The sequence below is a fragment of the Carettochelys insculpta genome, chromosome 11 (genome assembly GCF_033958435.1).
Source record: "Carettochelys insculpta isolate YL-2023 chromosome 11, ASM3395843v1, whole genome shotgun sequence".
Classification (NCBI taxonomy): Eukaryota; Metazoa; Chordata; order Testudines; family Carettochelyidae; genus Carettochelys; species Carettochelys insculpta.
In genome coordinates, this window is record NC_134147.1 from 32320122 (window position 1) to 32345105 (window position 24984).

The 24984-nt window shown below is 45.1% G+C and overlaps 1 protein-coding gene across 1 annotated transcript; it reads left to right on the forward strand.

The window, feature by feature from the left end:
• Nucleotides 1-508: 508 nt before the first annotated feature.
• LOC142018994 (protein SSUH2 homolog) lies at nt 509-23121 on the forward strand. Its single transcript, XM_075005302.1, has 13 exons — nt 509-722; nt 1824-1888; nt 7340-7447; nt 7946-8027; nt 9151-9280; nt 10404-10464; nt 12473-12597; nt 15838-15900; nt 16566-16648; nt 18748-18844; nt 21045-21146; nt 21779-21886; nt 22805-23121. The coding sequence occupies exons 1-13, from the start codon at nt 697-699 to the stop codon at nt 22943-22945; spliced, it is 1191 nt and encodes a 396-aa protein (XP_074861403.1). The 5' UTR covers nt 509-696; the 3' UTR covers nt 22946-23121.
• Nucleotides 23122-24984: the final 1863 nt, after the last annotated feature.

Genomic DNA, 24984 nt, shown 5'->3' on the forward strand with positions numbered 1-24984 from the left:
GGGGGGGAGAATGAAAATTCCTAAGGGCTGCACAGGACAATTGGCTGCTGGGCCCCAGGCTCATCCACTCATTAAAATTTTGGACTATGTGACTGTTTTCATGTCTGTTTATTAAAACTTCATCATCATCAACAAGCATGGGCTCAGGGGCTGTTGCTGTCTGATGGTCCCTCACTATTTCCTTCCACCTTTCCCTGCCCAGCGCAGAGCAGCTTAGTTTCCGTAGACTAGCTCTGCACCAATCTACTATCTCATCTACCCATGCTCTGTGGGCTCGGCCTCTCCTATTCCAACCATTCTGCTGGATGCCAGGATCTCCATTTTTCGTTCGTTGTTATTACGATTTACACACGGAGTCACAAAGCTTTTGCATGCTACGGCCCATTGTCTGACCCCTGCTGAAAGCTTTGCAGCTTTGCTTTGGTTTCGTTTTTCCTTATGACCAGAACCAGAATTTCCCTGGGGTTGGATGACATTAGTGTGTGTGTAGGGGAGGAACCTGCTAATTGCGTGTGCATGGGACCGACCTAACAAATTAGCTCACCCCGGGACTCCAGCCACCAGCCTGGGCAGTGGCCCAGTAACGCCTCCATGCAGAGCAGCCAATGACGGGCCGTCCCCAAGGCAGGGCCGGGGCCAGGAGCAGCAGCGGCCGGGGAGGCGTAGGGAGCCGGCGGCAGGGAGCCCCCAGCGGCGATGGCAGCGGAGGGCCAGACCCTCAGGTCAGGGCTTCGCCCCGCGGCGCGCGGCTCTGCGCGGGGGGGACGCTCGGGGGCGGGGCAGCAGCGCCCGCCTTTCGCTTTCGTTTCTGCGCGCTGCCCTGGCTGGGGCCGGGCGGCGGGACAGCGCCGCGGGGCGGGTGCGATCATTACCCCGGGGGCTGAGTCCCGAACCACAACCCGGCTGCCTCCCCGCCGCTGCGAGGGCTGCAGTGGCCGTGCCCCGGGGCCCGCCGCGCCGCGCCACCCCCTGCGGCGGGAGCAAGCGTCAGCCCCCTGCCGGCCGGCTGTGGGTTTAGCTGGGCGACGCCCCGGCCACGCTCTCCCAGTGCTGCCTTCCTCCGTGTCAGTAAATGAGTGGGACCAGCTCGGGGGCATCGGGCTCTTCCCTCCTGTTAGCAAGGGCTGGGCTGTGTCTGGCCCTGGGCTGAGCAGAGTGTGTAGGCCGGGGCCCGCTTTTTGCCCCTGCGGTTAGCAGGGCCCTCCCGCCTGTGTCAGGTAACCCAAACCCAGGGACGTTTCAGTTGTGTTCATATGGGAAACTCACTTTGGCACAGGTAACACACAAGTTGGTAGAATGTGAAATCTTAATTAGTTGGTATATGGCTGTGACTACACAGGAAAGCGGCCACTGCCGGCCCTACCCCGTAGCCCCAGGGAATCCACAGTTCCAAGCACTCCCTGGGAGCCCGGGGAAGCGCCAGCTGCCCACATGCCCCCTGCTTCCCCAAGGCTCAGGGAAGTGACTTCCGCCAGTATCTGCAAGGCAGGACGGCCCAATTACGGGACAGTTCGTCTCTTATAAAAAATAAGTCGGGGATGCCTTTTTGGCATCTCAAATACAGGACTGTCCCACCCAGTGTGGGAGGATGGTCACCTTAAGCATAAAGCAGGTCAATATTTGCATAAATGCCAAATAAACCAGACCATGTCGTAAGAACAAAAAGATTGTTTTTGAGCTGTCTCCACATATATTTTTCAGCATTGCTCCAGTGCTCATTTCTCTCTCTATGTCCACTTCCCCATTGCCATCTTAGAACATGTCTGTTTATTCCTAAATGCTCAGAGTGCCTGTTTATTTTGTTTTGTTTTGTTTTAAATTAGTGGTTCCAGACAGAGTTATGGAGCTGTGGATCAGACATCTTATGCTTCTACTAAAGGACCTTTTGGTATGAAAGCCCTAGTAATCAATGACTCATGACACTAATGTTTGAAAAATAGCATGTCCTTCGTAAATGCTATACTATCCACTATGTATATTGGCACCAGATCCTCAGCTGGCCTGTGTAAATCAGCATTGCTCCATGGCAGTCAGTGAGGTGCCCCAGATTTATGTCACCTGAGGACCTGATCATTGTTATTTAAATATCTTCTAAAGCTGGGGTGCTTAACCTTTTTCTTTCTGAGCCTATACCACCCATATGCTGTAAAATCTCCATGGCCCACCTGTGCCATAACTAGTTTTTGTGCATATAAAAGCCAGGATTGGCTAGCAAGCAGTTCAGCTGCCTGCATGCTTCACAGCCCCACCTGAAGCTAAGTTGCTGAGGCTTCAACTTCATTCCCAAGTGCAAAGGCTCAGGACCCTGGGCTTCTGCCCCCATGTGGTGGGGCTTGTACTTTCTGTGCCGAGCCCCACTGCCCTGCCTGGCAGACCTTCTGAAAACTGCTCTTGGTCATCCAGAGTGCCCTGGATCCCGATTAAGACCCACTTCTCAAAAATCATTTGAAATCAAGTAGTGGTGCTAAATTGCTGGTGTTACATGAATGATAATCTACTTAATGTCACAGTACTGGCCTACAGTCACTATCATGCACTTGAGGTGCTAATCTTTACCTTCAGTAAGGAATTGTAACAAATTTGGATCATCTGCACATTGCTCAACCAACACAAGTAACTCTCCCTGGGATCACAAGTTTCTTTGTACGTGACTTTGACAAGGAGCTTGAAGGACCCTTTCTTCCTTACTTAAAGTCAGTGGGAATTTTGACTTCATAAAAGGAGTGCAGAGTCATGAGGAGATTGATGCAATTTGTTCATCATGCATTGTCCTCAAGTGCAAATTGCTTCTCACTTTTGTGAATAAATGCCAACATCTTGTTACTTAATGGGAAGTAGTGTTCAATCTGCGTAAAGTCATTTACCTTCCTTCCTGTTAAGTGAGTTGTGTTTTTGGTTCAGCAATTACAATCTTGGCAATTAAGCTATTGCAGATTTAAACCCTGTGCTGAAATTCAGAATGAGGAATTGAAAGAGAATTTCATTTCTTCAGAAGACCTCAGTTCTCTAGGCTCATTTCCCTTCCTTCCCACATCTTCACTTTCTGCTTGTGACAAAAGTTAGACATGGCTCCTGCTATGATCCTCAGTGTCAGTCCAGAAAAAAACAGAAGTGTTGCTACGAAGTCACGTGAATCAGATTGCTGCAAGGGGATTCAAACAGGGTTTGAGTCCTCCTTAAATGTCAATTTCATCTACTGACATTCAGATTTCATCAGCTTCCATTGGTAAGCATTGATTCAAATCTCTGTCCAAAACTTTACTCAAAATTTTGGTTGGATAAAAACGTGTTCAGCTAATAAATTTCCATGGTTTTACTGAATCTGAACCTCTCTGATCTGGCACCTTTGGAACCTGACTGGTCCCAAACTGGGAATTTGCTAAACAGGGGAGGTCAGTGACAGCTTGTCCTCCTCTGGGGTGCCAGGGCGCTGATCTTTCCTATTCCAACAAAGCTCCTGGCCCCAGCGTACTGGTTTTTCCTTGTGAATGTTTCAGCCCTGGAGCACTCATGGGGTAGCCAATGATGCCAGTCTATGAGGGAAGTCCAGATTACAGAGGTTCAACCTGTGCCACAAGGAAGGGTTTTGTGGTTCTTCCATTGCAGTGAGAATGAAAAAGAATCACAGGAGAACAAGTGTTTATGAGATTTTTCCGGCCCATTTTGCACACTTTTGTTTCTAGGAGAGTCAAGCAGATGTCTCAATTCATAGATGTTTATCCTGGCCGCACCTGAAACGTCATGTAAATTTGCCAATCAGAAATCTCCATGTGCAGGACAGAGGTCACCCATTGCCATAATTTTTTGTGGCAAAACTTCCTGGCATATCTCAAACACTTATTTAATTAAAGACCAAGGTCTGATTCACCTCTCACATCAAGTTTATGCTAGTGTCGCTCTGACAAGAACATAAGTGCAGCCTTACTGAGTCAGACCAGTAGTTCATCTGGCCCAATGTCCTGTCTTCTGACAGTGGCCAGTGCAGGTGTTTCAGAGGGAATGAACAGAATGGGTCATCATCCAGTAGTCCATCCCATCATCTATTCATAGAATCACAGGGCTGGAAGGGACCTCAGGAGCTCATCTAGTCCAGCCCCCTGCTTCAAGCAGGATCAACCCCCACTAAGTCATCCCAGCCAGGACCTTTTCCAGCCGGGACTTAAAAACCTCAAGGGATGGAGAATCCACCACCTCTCTAGGCAACGCATTCCAATGCTTCACCACCCACCTGGTGCAGTAGTTTTTCCTAATATCTAACCTACACCTTTCCCTCTTCAACTTCTGACCATTACTCCTTGTTCTGCCATCTGACACCACTGAGAACAGTTTCTCACCCTCCTTTTTAGAGCTCCCCTTTGGAAAGTTGAAGGCTGCTATTAAATCACCTCTAAGTCTTCTCTTCTGTAAACTAAACAAGCCCAAATCCCTCAGCCTATCCTCGTAAGTCTTGTGCTCCACACCCTTAATCATTTTTATTGCCCTTCGCTGAACCTGCTGCGGCAAATTCACATCCTTTTTATACTGGGGGGCCCAAAACTGGACACAATATTCCAGATGTGGCCTTACCAGAGCCGAATAAAGAAGAATAACTTCTTCTCTAGATCTGCTCGAAATGCTCCTCCTAATGCACCCTAGTATGCCGTTAGCTTTCTTGGCTACAAGGGCACACTGTTTACTGATATCCAGCCTTTTATCCACCATAACCCCTAGGTCCCTTTCCATCGTACTGCTGCTGAGCCAGTCGGTCCCCAGCCTGTAACAATGTTTGGGATTCTTCTGCCCCAGGTGCAAGACTCTACACTTCTCCTTATTGAAACGCATCAGATTTCTTTTGGCCCAGTCCTCCAATTTATCCAGGTCCCTCTGGATTCTCTCTCTACCCTCCAATGTATCTACCTCTCCCCCTAGTTTTGTGTCATCCTCAAACTTGCGGAGGGTGCAATCCAGTCCCTCATCCAGGTCATTAATAAAGATGTTGAACAACACCGGCCCCAGAACCGAGCCTTACGGCACTCCGCTTGAAACAGACCGCTATCCAGATATTGAGCCGTTGACCACTACCTGTTGGGCCTGACCATCAAGCCAGCTTTCTATCCATCTTCTAGTCCAAGGATCCAATCTATATTTCCTTAATTTATGGACAAGAATGTTGTGGGAGACCATATCAAAAGCCTTGCTGAAGTCAAGGTATATCACATCCACTCACTTCCCCATGTCCACAGAGCTTGTTACCTCGTCATAGAAGCTAATCAGATTGGTCAGGCAGGATTTGCCCCTGGTGAATCCATGTTGTCTAGTTTTGATCACTTTCGCCTCTTCCAAGTGCACCAAAATGGATTCCTTGAGGATTCCCTCCATTATTTTCTCAGGGATTGAGGTAAGGCTGATGGGTCTATAGTTCCCTGGATTGTCCTTCTTTCCTTTTTTAAAGACGGGCACTACGTTTGCCTTCTTCCAGTCATCCGGTATCTCCCCCGATTTCCAAGAGAGTTCAAGAATAATGGCCGAAGGTTCAGCAGTGACCTCTGCCAATTCCCTCAGTGCCCTGGGGTGCATTAAATCCAGACCCATGGACTTGTGCACATCTAGTTTTTCTAGATAGCTCAGAACTTGTTCCTTTCCCACAGATGGCTGCCCTCCACCTTCCCGTACTGCGTCATCTAGGAACATCATTGGGAAGTTGACTTTGTCTGTGAAGACTGAGGCAAAAAAAGCATTGAGTACTTCAGCTTTTCCTGCAGCATCTGTCACTAGGTTACCTCCCTCATCGAGAAATGGCCCCACACCTTCTCTGATAACCAATTTATTGTTCACATGCCTGTAGAAACCCTTCATGTTACTCTTCACATCCCTTGCCAGCTGCAGTTCCAATTGTGCTTTCGCTTTCCTGATTACTGCCCGGCATTCTCCAGCCGTATGTTTATACTCCTCCTTCGTCAACTGTTCTCGTTTCCATTTCTTGTATGCATCCTTTTTGAATTTAAGCTGACTAAGGATTTCCCTGTTAAGCCAAGCTGGTTGCCTACCAAATGCTGGTTTGCATTTCTTACTACGCAGTGGGATTGTTTATTCCTGTGCCTTCAGTGAGACTTCTTTAAAATACTTCCAGTTGTCTTCAACTCTTTTCCCCGTCATCTTCATTTCCCAAAGAATCCTGCTCATCTGGTCTCTTAGGAAGTCAAAGTCTGCTCTTCTGAAATCAAGGGTTTATATGTTATTGCTCACCCTTCTTCCTTTCGTCCGGATCCTGACATCTACGATCTCATGGTCACTGCAGCCCAGGTTCCCTCCCATTTCTATTTCTTCTACTAGTTCTTCCGTGTTTGTGACCAGCAGGTCAAGTAGTGCACGGCCCCTGGTCGGTTCCTTCAGCACTTGTACCAAGAAGTTATCCCCAACATTCTCCAGAAACTTCCTGGATTTTCTGTGTGCAGATGTATTGGTCTCCCAGCAAATGTCCGGATGATTAAAGTCTCCCATGAGAACCAGGGCCTGTGACTTGGAAGCTTCACTAAGCTGCCTGAAGAAAGCCTCATCAATCTCCTCTCCCTGATCTGGCGGTCTATAACAGACACCAACTACAACATCACCTCTGTTACTTCTACCTCTAAGCTTCTGGCAACAGGGGTTAGGGACACTTCAGCCCATGGTTTTGCATCCCTGCCCATTCTGGCTAATAGCCATTGATGGCCCTATCCAGTGTTCACTCTGACGTTTTCCATCCATGGGCAGAATACATTTTGTTATGTGCACCAAGGCATGCGCAGGTGTCCATCACCAATAGAAACGCATGCTGCCAGGCGAGGGCGGCTGCGGTCACTCTGCTCATCATCTGAGCAGCACCTGAATCTCCTGGGCAGCCTCCCTAGTGCTCAGCATACAGGGAACATTGGATCTATCCTTCATGAACTTATCTAGTTTGTTTTTGAACCCTGCTACAGCCTTGGCTTTTGCAACATCCTCTGTCAGAGTTCCACAGGTTGACTGTGCTTTGTGCAAAGAAATACTTCCCTATGTTTGTTTTTAAATCTGCTCCCGATTAATTTCATTGGGTGAGCCCTAGCTCTTGTATTATGAAAAGGAGTAAATAACGCTTTCTTATTTACTTTCTCCACACCTCAATCATTTCTCCCCTGAGTCATCCATTTTCCAAGCTAAAAAGTCCCAGCATTTTACATTTCTCCTCACATGGAAGCTGTTCCATACCCCTGATAATTTTGTTACCTTTTTCTGTATCTGATGTGAGTGGGGGAAGAATTGGGCCCAATACAAGCATTCGTTGGTTCATTGGAAGTTTGAGTAAGGACAACTTACTATTGCTAAACTCTTTGTGCTGTAGGTGCCGTCATTCCTGATCACGTGACCAATGGAGAGGAACCATCTGCTCCTCCTGCTTACGCCATGGATGATGTATCTGGGTATGAAGGCACAGCTCTGGGCGATGGTGGTGAGTATGTTAAGCCCTATATTAGTCTTTTTACTGTAACAGCTGTTGGAGAGTGTTTTCCATATTCCTGAATATAATCTTATCCGTGACATTAGCATTCGCACAGATCAACAAGAAGATAATTATAATACTGAAAAATAGTGCAGCATTTCCCTAAATGCTCAGGTGGGAGAGAGATTTCTCTGGGATCAAACAGCTGCCAAAGAGCTGCAAGTTATCCCACCTATACCACAGCCGCCTCCTACCCTGGCTGTGTCACACAATTGCCCCTTTGTCCCTGATGAGCCATCCAATCACCCCTTATTTCTCTCTCTTTCCCTAAAGGATCAGTTTTCCTCCAGTATTTTATTTGTGTCCTATGCTGGTCAGAGGCCGTTCATTAGATCAAGGTAGAGACCGGTGTGATTTTTGCCTTATTTCAAAAGCAGACAGGAGTTGAAGGAGAAGTTTGTGTGTCCCTCCAAACCTGTACACTACCAATCTTTTCCTTTCTTGTAGGAGGAAAACATTTACCTCCTCCATCTAATCTGGTGACTGATCGTGGAGGTGGGCACCACCCTCCGGCCCAAACGCATTGGAAGTAAGATGTGCTTTCAGGTGTTATGATGTTGGTTTTTAAGACTTACCTTGCATCCTCTGCAAATTAAGCACCATCATCACTGTGGATGAGAGGTTGGCAGTCCCCTGGCATGCTGCACACAAGAGAGGAGAGGGAATTTTTTGGCCAGGAATAGGGGTCAAACACTGCTCTGATTGGTGGTACTATGGGAGTTTTAGGGCCTCCCCATTTTCAGCTCTCCCAGCCAGTGTGAGTGCCTACACATCAAAATAGGTGTGCACAAAGCTATGAGCAGCACCTGCTGCTGAGTAGATAAACATGCACTTAGCCATGGGTGACCGCATTAAGGGATTTACATGCACACATGTGAGGTGCACAATAGGCATAAATTTGTATTCTCTCAGACATGCTGTCCTGGTGGTTGAAAGCCATGTGGCACTGCCCATGGGATACTGATGGGACCTCATTTGTTAAGGGTGCATCTGAAACACCTCTCATCCTAGACCACCTCTCTGCTGGTGAAGGCTTGAGTTCTAAGAGAGTCTAGGTCAGTGGTGGGCAACCGAGAAGCGTGAGTGGGCTTCATGAGCCCACTGAGGCTCCACCTGCGGCCCACGGACCTCCTGCCTGACTCCCTCCCACAGATGCATATCACACACTGGGGCACTGGAGCCCCACCATTCCTACTTCTCCCTTCCCTGACAGCACTTTCAGAACACCACAAACCAGTGTTTGCAGCTGTTTAAGCTCTGGGAGGGACAAGTGGGGGCAGGATGGGACTTGAATTAACAGATTTGTGGCACTCCAAGATTGCTGGGAGTGCAGGGGAGGAGCTAGTTAGTTTGGGGCTCCAGTGCTCAAAAGATGCTTGCGGGAAGGGGGCAGACAGAGGCCCACAGGCAGCAGGTTGCTCCACACTGGTCTAGGTTCTTCCATGCCTGATGCTTGTAAGACTAAGTTATCTTATGCAACACGTTTCTATCAGTGCAGTGGAATGCTGTGTAGAGTTGGTAGAGATGGGAAGATGTGTAATGCTGGGATGCCTTCTGAAAGGGACAGATGGTTGTTGAGACCACGGGGAAATCACTCTGAAAACTGAAAGCCAATTTCAACCCAGTTCACTCATTCTTGTCTCTTTTTGTAGCATTCCTTCTGTTTCCGAAGGTGAAGCCAGAGAAGCTCTTATACAGTATGCAGCCAGGAAGTGCTGCTACAGCTCTGCTCCGGCCAAGGAAATGGTCTTTCGGACTCTGCAGCCATTCAACACCTACAGAGTATGTTCAGCTTTTGTTGCCCAACTTTACTCATGTCAGAGTTCATGGAGTGGGTCCACTAACTTCAGCAGAGCTGGGCATTCTACTGGGATCAAACAGCTGCCAAGATACGAGAGTTACCCTTACCATACAATAGCACCTTCTTGAGGAATTCCAGTCAGGATGGCGTGGTTAGCTTCAGCTTGGAATTGTGTTTGTGTGCTTTAAACAGCTGGGGAAGTTCTGAAGGAATGCCATCTTCAGAGTGATGGCAATGAGCTGTTTCCAATTTGTGGCTTTTCAATGATTGTTTGGTTGAAAATCTGGAAAAAATAGGTTGGTAATTTAATTCCATTGCAACATACCTTGTCAACAGTGTCATTTATTCTAAAAATATATCTTGCATTGTGATCCCTGCTCCAAATAGATTAAGAACAGAGGTAAAAAGGTCAGTTGTCAGTCTATATAGAACACGATTAGAATCATTGGAATTGCTCATTTGAAAGGGAACAATAGGAGATCTCCTGAAACACTGACAGTGTCTGTAATGTCAGAGAGAAACACTACTTTTGGGTATAGCCATTGCTAACTAATAGGGTCAGTCACTGAATTCCAAACACCAGCAAGCATTCTGTGGTGATTTGTAGTCTAGAAACCCTGCAGATGGGTAGCATTAGCGTAGGTGAAATGCAGGTGAAGGGCAGAAGTACGTGGGAATAGAAGAGGAGGGGATGTGAGGAAAAGAGCCCAATTAGAAGATTTTAAAAAAGAAGGGAATGACTAAAACAAAGATCAATAGAGATATTACATAATGCAGGTGTAAGGGTGTCTCAGTTGTATTTTTGGTTTTAAGAGTATAGAGCAAATATAGGGCCTGATCAAAAGATCTTTGATAAATGGAAGGTCTGATGACATTGCTGGACTTTTAGCAAAGGCTTATAATACCACTTCTATGAAAATACCACCTCACCCTGTCATCAGTGAGATTGGTCATTATTTTGGGTAGCGTGAATCTATTGTCTTAAGCTCCACAGGTTGCCGTCCTACTTGAGTTTTTGTATAGACCACACTGAACATCCATTGACTCCCATTCTGGAGTTGTTAGAGGTTTTTGTTTGCTTCAATCTTTTGATTAATTTTTTAGTACCGGCTAGAGACCTTCACTGAATCCAGATCATCTGAGTGGAAAACAACACCTTACCGGGGTAAGTAGGATTCTGATGTCAAATTAGAATCTTGTGTGATCAGCCTCTCCTATAATACAGGTCTTGCTGTTAAGTTGTGCATTTCTACCAGAAGCTAATAAAAATGTGAAAAGGAAATAATACCTTCCTACTCAGCTGCAAAACTATAGTTACTAAAACTAAAATCAAACACATGCTTGGATAAGAATACTATGGCAATTTATTACAGACCTTAAGCATGATTTAGGAGTGTTTTATGTGATTTATTTAGTTTGGAGGCTGAAATAAATGATATCCTTGAAGGAAGCATTTAACTCCATAAGAATGCAACTGTTCTGATGTGTATTGGAGCTTTCTGAGGACTTGGTGCCTAATTAATATTGTTTTAATGTAAATGGGGGAACATTGCAGTCCATGGTAATATTATAGAAACTAGGTAACAGCCAACATTTCAGACTTACTAGGAGTTAGCAAACCAGGAGAGCTTTGGGTTCTGGTTAGCCTCCAAGCAACATGTCATATATAGACGTGGCTGAAATTTTTCACAGTAAGCGTTTTTGTTGAGAAATGGCCTTTTTTCAAAAATTGAAAAAATTTGCTCAAAAACTTTTAAAATTTCTATTTCTGTTTTTTGCTTTAACTGGAAATACATTATCTTGATTTTTTTCCCCAATTTTTTTCTTTAAGACTTTCCCTCCTCTTTTTGATAGGCAAATTCAAAAAGGAATGAGGGAGAAAAAGAAAGAGAGGATGGAAAAGGAGGCTGATGGAGGGGAAGAAAGCTGGGTCATGGTGTGGGGTGGGAGCAAAGACCCAAGCCTTGAACATTTTTGTTTCATGAAAAATTTCAAATAAACAATAATCATTCATTTTTTGCAAATTGCAAAATAGGTGATTCTGAAATTTGCCAGATATTTTGCACCTTTTTTTTGACTGGCTTTTGTTGAGCCATGTAATCGTGGGAGGAGTTTGATTGGAGGGTTTCTCAAACTGGTGTGGAATAATTCTGTTTATACTGAGGGAAATAAATTCGAAAGAAAAAAAGGCATTTTATTTGACTGTCACTCAGCTTAGGCTCTTTTTTTTTCATACCCACTGCCCATTCCATTTGCTGGGGACATAAGACCAGCATTTATTGGACACAGTTGTTTGTAACTAATAAATTCCTAATCCTGCAAACACTAGGTATTTGCTTATATTTGCTAACCTTGATTTTCAGTTGGGAATACTCATGGCAATAAATATAAACATGCACAAAAGTGTTTGAAGAATTAGGGCTCAAAATAAGCGTTTTTCACTGAATTTTGAAACAACACTGAAGCTTTTGGTTTTTTTTTTTGGTTTTTTCATTAGTTTAATATCTTAGAGGATATTTGGGTGGGGTGCATTACAAAGGTTTTAGTTAAATGTTAGTTGGATTTGTTTGCGTTTGCAAAATACTCCTTGGGTGTGTCTACACGAGCACAAATCTTCGAAATAGCCATGCTAATGGCCATTTTGAAGATTACTAAAGAGGCACTGAATTGAATATTGAGCCCCTCATTAGCATTAGAATGCTTCCAGCTGCGGCGCTTTGAAAGCGCGTGGCTTGGCGTGGCTATACGGGGGTCCTTTTCGAAATCCCCTTATCCCGCTCACTGATCAGAATAAGGGGATTTCGAAAGGTGTGGGGTCCTTTCAAAAAGGACCCCCGTGGAGCTGCGCCAAGCTGCGCGCTTTCGAAAGCGGTGCTTTCGAAGTGCCGCAGCCGGAAGCGTCCTAATGCTAATAAGGCGCTGAATATTCAATTCAGCGCTTCATTAGTAATCTTCGAAATACGGCTATTTCGAAGATTTGTGTCTATGTAGACACAGCCCTTATGAAATAATTTATTTCCTTTCCCCTTTTAGGGCCGGAACGAAACTGCAGTTAGTAAACAATGGAACTCTTTTTGGTCCGACAATGGTGTTGATTTTAGTCAGTCATCTGAACAGCTACAGTTGTGGCATAATTTAATCTCAGGTGTCAGGAATGATTGTCTCTTTTTCAGGTGAATTTGTTGACTCCTTTTTGACTGGTCCAGCTCCATTGCCGTGGGATATACAAGTGGAAGTTCCTGCCATGTTCACAGATAGCATAACCAGAGTCAAGGTGCCTCACACATCTTCATTAAAGGTATCACAATCACAGAATTATAGAAGGGACCTCAAGAGGTCATCTAGTCCAGTCCCCTGCACTCAAGGCAGGATTGAGTATTATCCAGACATTCCTGGCAGGTGTTTGTCTAACCTGTTCTTAAAAGTCACCAAAACAAAAAGCAGTCAAGTAGCACTTTAAAGACTAGCAAAATAATTTATTATGTGAGCTTTTGTGGGACAGACCCACTTCTTCATACCGTAGCCAGACCAAAACAGACTCAATATTTAAAGCACAGAGAACCAAAAACAGTAATCAAGGAAATATTGAGTCTGTTCTGGTCTGGCTATGGTCTGAAGAAGTGGGTCTGTCCCACGAAAGCTCACCTAATAAATTATTTTGTTAGTCTTTAAAGTGCTACTTTTTGTTTTGATAGTATATAGACTAGCATGGCTCCTTCTCTGTTACTATTAAAAGTCATCAGTGAAAGAGGTTTCACAACATCCCTAGGCAATTTATCCAAGGTTTGACCAGCAATAGATGATCTCATCCTGCGCTTTGGTGCGATTACATTGATACAAATACATGTATTTAAAAGTGAGAGGTCCATGTAACAGGGTGCTCCAGTCACAGTGAGGATGATGCCTCCTTCGGCTCCCTCTAGGAATAGCTTGCAAGGCCGCTGCTCCTTGCAGTTGCCTGCCTGTCTGGGTCAACAGCCCCCCCTCTAGCTCCATGAACTGCTGCTGCCTCTTCATGACTTGGCCCTTTGGGCAGATCACAAAATGGTTGGAAAGTCTTTCCCTGCAAGTAGTTCTAGGGAGTCTTCCCATTTTCTGCCACATTGTGCCCCTCCCTCAGGGTCTGGCAGCGAAATCTGGGCCTGCCCACTCGTATGGACTCTTGCTCAAGGATCCTCTTGCCACCAGTCAAGGCGCGTTGCCTCTTAGACATCACTGCCTTTCCCTGAGCCCCGTCCTACCTTCCTAGCTTCCCCTGTCTCTGGGTTTGCATCTCCCCTCTCCTGGGAAGTGAATGCAGACTTTGCTGCCAACACCTTTCTGCTGCCAATTTCCTGCCTTTATAGCCACAACCCAGCTTTATCCACCTACCTGGACTCCCTTACTCAGTCAAGTTATTATTTAGCCCCATGATTCCTCTCAGCTGAGCCCCACTGCATTAATTAGCTCTCTCATTAGTCTTCATTTACCCTTCCAGGGCAAGTGTCAGGTGAACGCCCCTGCACAGTTCTGTATTTTTCTATGGCATTTTTAGTTCTGTGCTGCCATTGTTTTTTATCAATAGAAATGCACAGCAGAAACCAGCAGTGAGCCACAGGATTTTTTTGGCCTTTGAGGAGAGGTTAGGCAAACCTCCTCTCAGTCATGGCTGCTGGGTTTACAGGTGGAAGTTAAAGAGTTGATAGTCACAAAAGGAAATGGTGGTCTTTTCAAAAGCACCCTGTGCTGGTCTCGCTGTACTCCCATCGAAGCCAATAGGGCTTTTAACCCAGAGTTCAATGGGAGCAGAGTGAGCCCAGTGGTGAGTGATTTTGAAAGCCCCATCCATCCTCAGAGAGAGATACAAGTGAAGGCAGCTGTCACAAGCCATGCAGTGTTTCTCTTGCCAGCCTTATTTATGTGATCAGTCCCCACTTGCCTGCTAATGTCAGTGAGCCTGGGTCAGAATTGTTCACATGAGTGAAGTTTAGGAGGAGCTGCAGGAGCAAGCTTCTATTGTCTCAGCTGGTGTGACACCTATTTCTGAGGGCGTAGCCACTGCACCACCATTGAACTCAGTGTAGGAGACCATGAATATGATAGCTGCCCTATCAAGCCAAGGGCTGATATAGGAGCAAGAGACACTTCAAGCACCGAGGCATGTCTCAAAATGCTGAAACAATACCTATTTTCCCCCAGCATTAAATAGCGGTGGGCCAAATCCTGAAAGGTTTTGCGCAGATGTTAATGCTCTTTGCAGCCCCATTCAAGATTTTGTCCCATAGTCAGAAACATATAGATGCTTATTCATGGTTTGCAATGCAAGTAATTTTCGTGATTAGATGCTCGTCCATGTGTATTTTTACTGAGCCTGGCTGTTGGTGGGTATCTATCTTCAGCAGATACAGTGGGAAAACAAAGTGAATTAATATGTATTTTGTTTTCCTAATGATTTGGTGTAACCTCTCTCATCCTGACCAGTACTGAATGAGAGAATATGTTGGACCACTGGAAGTCAATATTATCTAGTACATTTCCAACACTTCCACTGCTTACTGGGCTCTTAGAAGACATTTAAGGGTAAATTACAGATAACTAACAGCACAGGACACTGAGAGACAGGTCTGGTGCTATAAACTAACTTTATGGGACCATGGGAAATTTGGCCACACCCATGATAAGCAGTCATCAGCTAACTAAAATCATGCCGGATTTCTGACAGACTGTTTCCTTCTTGCTTATCTGCATTAGAGAACTGTAGGAAAAATATCCCACCCATGCCAAAGCAGGTTTAGCATGAATTGTTGTTCACAGATGGCTTTTGACTAGTACTATTACGAAGTCAAATTGAACCTGAGTTATCAGTAGTAGCAGTTTCCCCTCCTAAAATTTCCTTGTATAAAATGGGCTGAGTGTTTTAGTCTCCCTTCAAAGAAATTACAGAAGTATGTGTATGGACTGTAATTCAAAAGCACACTCCCACTTTATTGGATGGCCCTCTGAGCGTTGGCACCAATGATTGCTTGCAGCAGGGAATCTCAAATGATTTTTGCTTGAACTCTTTTTGAAAATATTTCAGCTCTCTCATTTCCTCCAAAAAGCGATGACCTCCCCATACTCTGACACCTATACTTCTGTGCTGAGTTCTGAAACATGTAGATTGTCAAACCTGCATATAGCTAACAGCCAGAGCCTTGGCATATGCAGATGCAGACAACTCGTGACCCTCCTGTAATAACCTCATGACTTCCTGAGAGGTAGCTACCGCATGTTTGAGAACCATTGGCCTACAGTTACTTTGCGACAGAAAAGAAACAGTGTTACTCAATGAGTTTCCTCCTCTCCTGATTGAAGCTGCAGGAGGGTCGTTGCAAATTAGCTTTGTGGTGCTGTACACCTCCCTGAGAACCTTAAATGAAAGGCCTTATAAAAGTGTAATGAAGGAGGGTGTTGGACAAAGAGTTTCTGTAGAATGTTGAGAACCAAGAGACAGACTGACAGGTAAATTAAAGAAATGTCAAACCTCCAGCTTCCTTAACAATTTCTCTTTTGATTTAAGGGCTGCCATAGTTGTCACTGTTCAGGTACAGTTCGCTGCACAAAGTGTCATGGAAAAGGAAAGGTGAGTAGCCATGCTGAAGGGGATCTCTGGCTTAGGACTGAATTCATTGTGGGGATTGGTGCAAAAATAAGAACCAGGCAAAGATGCTGCAGTCAGATATCTTTAGGTGGGGAGAAGAGGTGTGATGGTGGTTGGGAAGAATTCGCCATCATACTGAGCTCTGTTTTACAGCATTTATTCTTATTTATTGGTTGTATGAGCACAGCTTATAGGAGCCTGTTTCTCATGGACACCCCGTTGTGCTAGGCACTATGCAAACACAGAACAAAAAGACAGTCTCTGGCCTGAAGCTCTTAAAGATCTAAGCATCTCTCATGCAGCTGCAGTGATCTTAGCCCATGGGACTTACTTGGGTAGTAAGGTTTTGAGCGCAAAGGACACTTGTGGAGTAAGGTCCTTAAAGATTAATTTAGGCTTACGGTTAATGTTTAGACAAGCTAGTTACAGCACTCAGTACAGGGCTAACACATGTGGAATGCTGTGACCTGTGTTATACCATATGTTATGCCATAACTCGCTGATCTAATGATTCTTCTAGCTTCCAAAATCTGTGTGTTTGTTAAACTTGCAATCTGTTTGCCATGTGACGAGATGAAGGTTGCAACACTAGCAAACTGCTCTAGCAAAGTATATATAGTTTTGACTTTTCTATCTGATGAACCCAGGTTCAGTGCTGGATTTGTGATGGGTCTGGGAAACGAATGAGTAACGACCGGTGCACACACTGCAATGGATCTGGACGGAGCAGGTGAGTCACCACTCAAGGCGGTGCCAGCCTGGCGCGTCCATAGTTTAATTAACATCAGGACAAAACTATGGCACATTGGCAGCTGGGGTGGCATCTTGCTACATTTAGAGACAGTTCCAGGTCAGATTCATAGGTGGGTTCAGCTGCCTTCCTTAGTGGGACAAGTATGGATTAGTTTCTGAAAATGCCTCTCAGCACTGAGTCGTGACTGCCCAGTGTATTCAGTCAAGTCCGGCTATCGTTGTCAGCTTGGAGTCTCTAGATGGAATGAGCAAGTGCATTGTTCATTCTGGGGTGGGGCCTATCCCTGAAATTTTTAGAAAGCTCTTCGAACTAAGACTTGGAGAGTCCCATTCAGCTCATCCCACCTATAAATAGGCTCCTGTCTGTTTTTTGCATAGCATGGTGTTTTCCTTTGCTGGTCACTTTCTGCATCCAGGTCTTGTGTTGACAATCCTTGGCCATTGGTAAAGGTTCACTGCCTCCAGTGGCTTCCTTAGGGGGCAATGAGTTAGAGGGGAACCATGGAAGAGCTCTTCTATGAAATGAACAGCTGGGTATTATGTGTAGCACTGAGATGAAGGGCAGTCTGTTTTACTGTGATTACACTCATTTTTCTGCGAGGACAGCAGTGCCTCAGGGGCACAACTGCTGTGTGTACATGAAACTGAAGCTCAGTGCTTGGAGAAGGAAGAAATCTCTAGTGCTTTGGAGGCATAAGCAACCCAAGACATCACAGTGAATTTGTACAGGTGCTCCTGGAAACTTTCATGGAATCATTCTCAGTATGACTAAAATAATGACTGGAAACAGAGAGTAGACTCCACCAGGTTAGAATTCAGTATTGTAAGTACTAAAAGGTATAGTAAATACTGCTATGAGTCAGTGACTTTATTGAGTCACGTTCTTCAATGAGACAGCTTCTGGTAGTAGATGGCAGATAGGAAGCATTGGCTGGACAGGACCCCCAGCGTGCTGCAAAATGAAGTGTAATGTGTGCGTGTGAGTGTATAGATGAGTGTACATGCCCAAAATCACACGTCCTCATCAGAGACATGCTGTTCGCAGACGATGCTGCTGTAGTGTCTCACACAGAAGACCAGCTTCAAAAACTGCTGGATCGGTTCTCCAAAGCGTGCAAGGATTTTGGGCTTACCATCAGCCTAAAGAAGACGAACGTACTCGGTCAGGATGTTGCTGAATCCCCGTCATTCAGCATTGACAACTATACGTTAGAGGTTGTCCACAAGTTCGTTTACCTCGGGTCCACCATCACTGACACCCTGTCGTTGGACACTGAGCTAAATAGGAGGATCGGAAGAGCGGCCACAACTCTGTCCAGACTCAGCAAGAGAGTGTGGAATGACAACAAGCTGTACACTCACACCAAAATGCAAGTCTACAGAGCCTGCATCCTCAGCACCCTCCTTTATGGCAGCGAGACTTGGACCCTGTATGCCCGGCAGGAAAAGAGGCTGAACGTCTTCCACTTGCGCTGCCTCAGACGCATCCTTGGAATATCATGGAAGGACAGAGTGACCAACACTGCCGTCCTCGAGCAAGCTGGTATCCCAGCCATGCACACCCTCCTCAGGCAGCGTCGACTCCACTGGCTTGGCCACGTCCACAGGATGAACAATGGAAAGATTCCAAAAGACATCCTGTATGGTGAGCTAGCCTCTGGCAAAAGACCTCCCGGATGCCCCCAGTTGCGTTACAAAGATGTCTGCAAGAGAGACCTTAGAGAGGTAGACATCGAGCTGGACAACTGGGAAGATCTAGCAGACGACCGCAGCAGATGGAGGCAGGGGTTACACAAGGGCCTTCAGAAGGCGAGTTGAAGATCAGACAGCTAGCAGAGGAGAAGCGAGCGCACAGAAAGCACAATAAGGACTTGCCAGACACCCACTACATCTGCCAGAGTTGCAGCAAGGACTGTCACTCTCGTGTGGGTCTTTATAGCCACAATAGACGCTGTAAATGAAGTCCTCAATTGAAACTTTAAAGGGCGCGATCCATAGTCTATGCAGACTGAAGGATGCCTACTAATAATTTCTTCATTGTAATTATTCATTGTAATTATCATTCTTTGTCTCCAGGTGCACGAGCTGTTCTGGGTCTGGCCACAAAACCTGCAAGACGTGTGCAGGAAGAGGACAGTTGCTGTACTACATTGAGCTGCAAGTCAAGTGGCAAGTCTAATAAACTTTAATTAATTTAAATAATTCATCCTCACTGGTTCATACAGGGTTTAAGAGGCAGTGTTATGCCATTCCGGATTGTGGTGTATAGCTTTCCCTGTTAGGATTTCAAGAACATTTCCCGCTTTTGAAAGTTGGGCTGTATATGTACACATGCCAGTGAACTATCATTTCAGAAAGTCAGTTGAAATATACCAGAAAGCTCCAGAAGAGACCAGCATCTTAAGAAGGAAGTTGGAAGAGAGGAAGAAACTTTGCTAAAATTTACAGTAATCACAATGAGGTTGAAAGCTTAGTTGTGGCCCTTTGCTAAGATGGGCTCACAACTGTGAACTATGTCAACAGGTCATTACTCTAATGTGTCAGCAACAGAGAAACATGGATTAGGTTTAGATTTACTAGTTTAGTCAATGATGTCTTTTTAGGGTGGAGTCACAGTCGAGAACAGCAGTGTTAATCCCCGCTCATTTAAATTCATGATATCCTTGTTGTCCTAAGATACACTTCATATGAAGGAGGAAAATACATCCTCCCTTGATTCACTGACCAGTTTAATACATGAATGGGGTGGTCTAAAAAGTGCCTACAGAACAGCAGTTTCCCTCTTGCTAAACCCTCTTCCAATCTACTGTAGTCCAGTACTTCCTTTGACTTTTTTAGGCTACGTCTACACGTGCCCCAAACTTCGAAATGGCCATGCAAATGGCCATTTCGAAGTTTACTAATGAAGCGCGGAAATGCATATTCAGCGCTTCATTAGCATGCGGGCGGCAGCGGCGCTTCAAAATTGACGCTTCTTGCTGCCGTGCGTCGCGTCCCGACAGGGCTCCTTTGTGAAAGGACGCCGCCTACTTCGAAGTCCCCTTATTCCCATCAGCTCATGGGAATAAGGGGACTTCGAAGTAGGTGGGGTCCTTTCGAAAAGGAGCCCCGTTGGGACGCGCTGTGCGGCGGCAAGAAGCGTCAATTTTGAAGCGCCGCTGCTGCCCGCATGCTAATGAAGCGCTGAATATGCATTTCCGTGCTTCATTAGTAAACTTCGAAATGGCCATTTGCATGGGCATTTCGAAGTTTGGGGCACGTGTAGACACGGCCTTAGTCTTCAGGCTACACTAGATTTCTCAGATGATTTTACATTGGTCTGAATTAAACCCCAGTCCAACCTAAACCTTCCTTGCTGCACTTTAAGCCCATTGCTCCTTGTCCTGTCCTCAGAGGTCAAGGAGAAAAATTTTCCTCCTTATAACACCTTTTTACATGCATGAAAATGACCATCATGTTCCCTTTTCCAAACTAAACAAACTCAGTTCTTTCAGTTGCTCCTCATAGCTCATGTTTTCTAGACCTTTTAATCAATTGTGCTCTTCTCTGTACCCTCTCAAATTTCTCCACACCTTTCTTGAAATGTGGTGCCCAGAACTGGGGGCAGTAAAAAACTGAAGCATGGAACCAGACACCTCATAGAGATGGAATTGACCTTGGGAGGTCATTGAGTCCAGTCCCCTGTACTCACAGCAGGACCAGTCACCATACCTGACAGATTTTTTTTTTTTTTTTTAAATCTAACCTACCCCAGGCCCTTGAAAGGCCCCCTCAAAGATTGAGCTCACTAGATGGAGTTTTTTAAGCCAGTGCTCTAACCACTGAGTTATCCCTCCCCCCACGTGGGTGCGCCAGTTGAGGCCTAATCGGTGCAGAATGAAGCGGAAGAGTTACTTCTTGTGTTTTACTCACAAAACTCCTGTTAATTCATCCCAGAATCATGTTTACTTTTTTGCACACCGTTGACTCCTATTCAGCTTGTGGTCCACTATGACCCCTAGATCCATTTCTGCCGTATTCCTTCCTAGGCAATCGTTTCCAATTTTGTGTACATGAAACTGATTGCTCCTTCTTAAGCGGAATCCTTATTAGATGTCAGCCTGTTTACCACAGACCATTTCTCCAGATCTTCTTGAAATATGACTCTGTCCTCCAAAGCACTTGCAACCTCTCTCAGCTTGCTATGATCTACAGACTTTATAAACATACTCTCTATACCAGGAACCTCAGTGCAGATTGTGGAATTTATTTAACAACTTTGCCTTGTGGAGTTTGATATTTTTGTAGCCCAAGAAACACGTAAAGAAGAGACTCTCTAAAGTCCAGCTGAGTAAGGGGAGACAAGGTGACAATATCTTTGTTCTTGTAGGAAGAATAACATTTTTGAATACGTGGCAGACCAGAGATCTGGGTTTCCTGCTGACCTCTTCAAGGAGGTCACTGGACAGAAGATGTTTGTTGATGAACAGTCTATGGTAATAAAACTCTAGGCTTTTATCACCTCTAGAAATAGCAAAATGACAGGTCTGGAAACAGAACAACTCACATAACCTGAGATGGAGCTTAAGAAAAAGGAAAAAAAAATATTATAGAACACAGTGCTCTGTTTTTTCTGTCTACTGATGTATCTAAAATAGTTAGTTTTCACATGTCATCTACAGCAGGATTTTTCGCCCTTTTTAATTGAAAGTTTATTGAATGGGCTCAGGCCCAAATGCTGGTTTGGGATATTTTGTGTGTGTATTAGGGCACTACTTTGGCTTGATAGCTGAACTGCTGCTCACCCACAAATCCCAGATGGAGTCAGTGAGGCTATGGCTAGACTGTTGGTGCTATTTCGGGATATATTTATAGCAACTCCAGGGCTAAACACAGAGCTATTTTGTGCTATTCCAAATAGCAGCACTGTTTTGAGCGTGCTATTCCATTTCCGCTATGCTTCGTTGTGAGAGGGGTAGTGAAGACCTCAAAATAGCCCCTTATTTTGAACTTTGGTAGTCTGGATGACACCAGGTTCAAAATAAGGTAACTTGAAATACCTTACGCAATTGTCACTATGCATATTTCATAAGTTTGTGGGTGTCTTCACTGTTTTCCATTTCTCCAGGTTACTCCAGTGGTGAATTTTCCTGATGCTTCCATAAGTCAGGCTTCCCAAAATGCTGTTGTGCAACATCACACTCAGTTTGCATCCACGTCTCGTCTGCTGAGACAGGTGAGTGTGCTGCGTCCTAAGTCCAAGAGGAGGCAAAGTAACTAGTGTGTGGAAGTCACACCATGTCTGCTTAGCCTCTGTGCGAGTCTCACTGCGGCCTTGTTTATTGGACCATTTGAAACAGTTCTTCAAGCACTACAGCCAAGGGTTTCCTTTAGGTGGATTATGAGGATTAACATTAAAGGGATTGGGTTTGCTGAAGTGCTTGCATACCAGGACCTCCAAAATACTTTGTTTGATTTAGAATGGGAAGGAGCGTAATAATAAAGGAAAATGCAGTACAGGTTGAACCTTTCTAGTCCGGCACCCTTTGGACCTGACCAGTGCCAGATGAGAGAATTTGCTGGGCTCCAGGAGGTCAGTATAGTCTAGCAGCATTGCCAACACTTCCACCGCTTACTGGGCTGTTAGAAGAAATTTAGGGGGCAAATTACAGCTAATTAACAGCACAGAACACTGAGAGACAGGTCTGGAGGCTGCAAACAAATTTTATAGGACTTCAGGAAACTTGGCCACACCCATAAGTGGATGTCTGGCTAACTAAAATCGTGCCAGATTATGGCTGTTGTGGGACAAGAGAGTTCCGGATTAGAGCAATTCAACCTGTAGTATGAGAAGTAATCATAAGATAGAATCTGGTACCTGGAAACAGGAACTCCTTGACGTAGAAACTTAACTCTGCTGCTGATTGCCTGTTGTTGGGTAAGCTGTCATCGCTGTGTGCCTCAGTTTCCACATCTTTAAAATGGGACTTACCATGCTTTCTTATCCAAGAGTATGGAACAAATTAATTATTTCATGTTTGCACAGGACTTCAAACATGCAAAGGGCTACATAAAGTGCTTTTGAAAATGCTACCAGGAAAGTTTTCAAATGTGTAGATTTAGCTTCATTATTTTTTCTCTCTCTCTCTCTCAGAGGCACACTATTGAGCTGATTCCTGTTACTAAAGTGGAATATGAGTGGCAAGGGAAACTGTATTCCTACTATGTGTATGGAGATGAAAATAAAGTGTATGCAGAGAACTACCCCAAAAAGTGCTGCTGCTCCATTATGTGAGTGCCTGCTCACATCTCCGAATGCCAAGGACAGTGGCTGTTTTCCAGACCCCCTACAAGGAAGGATTCGTCTCAAACTATTTCTGTTTTGTTTGGATCAATAGGGCTATATCTACACTAGCCAAAAACTTTGAAATGGCCATGGAAATGGCCATTTTGAAGTTTACGAATGAAGCGCTGAAATACACATTCAGCACCTCATTAGAATGCGGGTGGCTGCAGCTCTTCGAAATTGACACGGCTTGCCGCCACGTGGCTCGTACAGATGGGGCTCCTTTTCTAAAGGACCCTGGCTACTTCAAAGTCTCCTTATTCCTATCTGCTCATAGGAATAAGGGGACTTCAAAGTAGCTGGGGTCCTTTTGAAAAGGAGCCCCATCTGGCCGAGCCGCATGGCGGCGAGCTGTGTCAATTTCAAAGTGCTGCGGCTGCCCGCATTCTAATGAGGCGCTGAAACGTATTTCAGTGCTTCATTAGTAAGCTTCGAAATGACCATTTGCATGGCCATTTTGAAGTATTTGGCTAGTGTAGACATGTCCTAGATGTTCTTTGATGTGTGTGTCTTGGGCAGGCTGCAGCAAGAAGAAAGTGGGGGTGGTGGTGAAAGTTTTGTCGGGTTGATTGTTCAGTTCTAGGTCTAGGCCAGGGGTCAGCAATCTTTCCTATGCAGAGTGCCGAAATTTGACCTTTTGACCTCTGTACCATCTGAGCTCTGGTGATACTTTTTAAAGTCACTGATAGTTCTACTTTCAACAGCTTCATTTAGATGGCGGTTGGTAGCATCAGCTAGTCTTTTGTTAATCCATGGGCAGCTTGGCTTTGAGCAAGCTCCCAGCTGCACGGGGGGATGAGGAGCAGGGCTGAGCTCCCGCCTTGGGTGCTGCTGAAAATTGGCTGGCATGCCACTGCTGGCACCTGTGCCAAGTTGGTGGGGGGGGTTGCTGACCCCTGGAGTACAGCCTGTATGTATGTCTATATGTATAGAGCCTTTATATATTCAATTCCAGGACTGGAGCCTGTGCCCACTGGGGGATTGTTGTGGCTCTCCTGTTTTTGGGCTTGCACCAGTAGAATGCATTCTCTACTTTAGATTACAGGCCCATTTGGTTTTAGTGTTATATGTGGGCCTGGCCCAACATTTACTCAGACTTCACAGGATCTCCTTCAGTGAGGAAGGTCTATCTTGTTAGGAGTAAGGAAATGAAAAGAAAACAGATCCTAGATCAGTGTCTCCCAATATTAGTGGTAGTAAAAATTATATCTGTTCTGCCTACTTCCTACTTTAGGGAAGCCCACTGACTTCTGTGAAGTTGTACCAGTGTGAGTGACACCAAATTTTAGACTGAAGATCACAGAGAGCTGTGGTTAGTACATGGCTGCACACTAGAATCACTGACAACAAATTTCCCTTTTATTTGTGGATTTTTTTGTTGTGGTTGTTCTTATCCAAGATGACAGTTCAGTGATAAAATGGTACCAGGCCCAAGCTAAAAGGTTTTGCCACAAACCATACGACTACATGACTAGGAGGTTTCTGACAACAGATCGGAAAGCAGCATGTGAATGGTGGTGGCACATCTGACGTTTTTAGAATGTCTGTCTCCATGGTAGTGCTTGGCTTGCTGGTTCCGCTATCGATAATCTTGTCCATGGAAAAATATGCCAGCAGCTTCTTAGCTCTTTGAATAGAGGACTCTCCAAATGAAGATAAACAGAGAGGAAAGAGTGTTTTGCTTATACGAAGCACATGGGATCTCTTTCAGGTCAAAAAGGCAGTATGCTGTGTTTATTGCAAATACAGCATAGAAATCAGCATGTTCATTCATTCATACTCATACACACAAGTCCTGCGGCTGATGTCATAGTTACCAGTCTTATTGCTGCTTTTACTAGCCTAGTGGCCAGTTAGGCTGGGCCTGAGGAAGGAGTTGGGTTCTGTTGGTCACAATCCAATGCTTCAAAGTTGTCTTTACAGGAAAACCCAAAATTCCATGGGCACATGCCCCACTTTTACACTTGTAAATTTATAGGTTTTGCAGG

Bases quoted from the DNA above. Each gene is read 5' to 3' on its own strand.
- LOC142018994 (XM_075005302.1), top strand. From the start codon at position 697: ATGGCAGCGGAGGGCCAGACCCTCAG. The intron at 9,281-10,403 runs GTATGTTCAGCT...TTAATTTTTTAG, and splicing joins AGCCATTCAACACCTACAGA to TACCGGCTAGAGACCTTCAC. The intron at 21,147-21,778 runs GTAATAAAACTC...CCATTTCTCCAG, and splicing joins TTGTTGATGAACAGTCTATG to GTTACTCCAGTGGTGAATTT.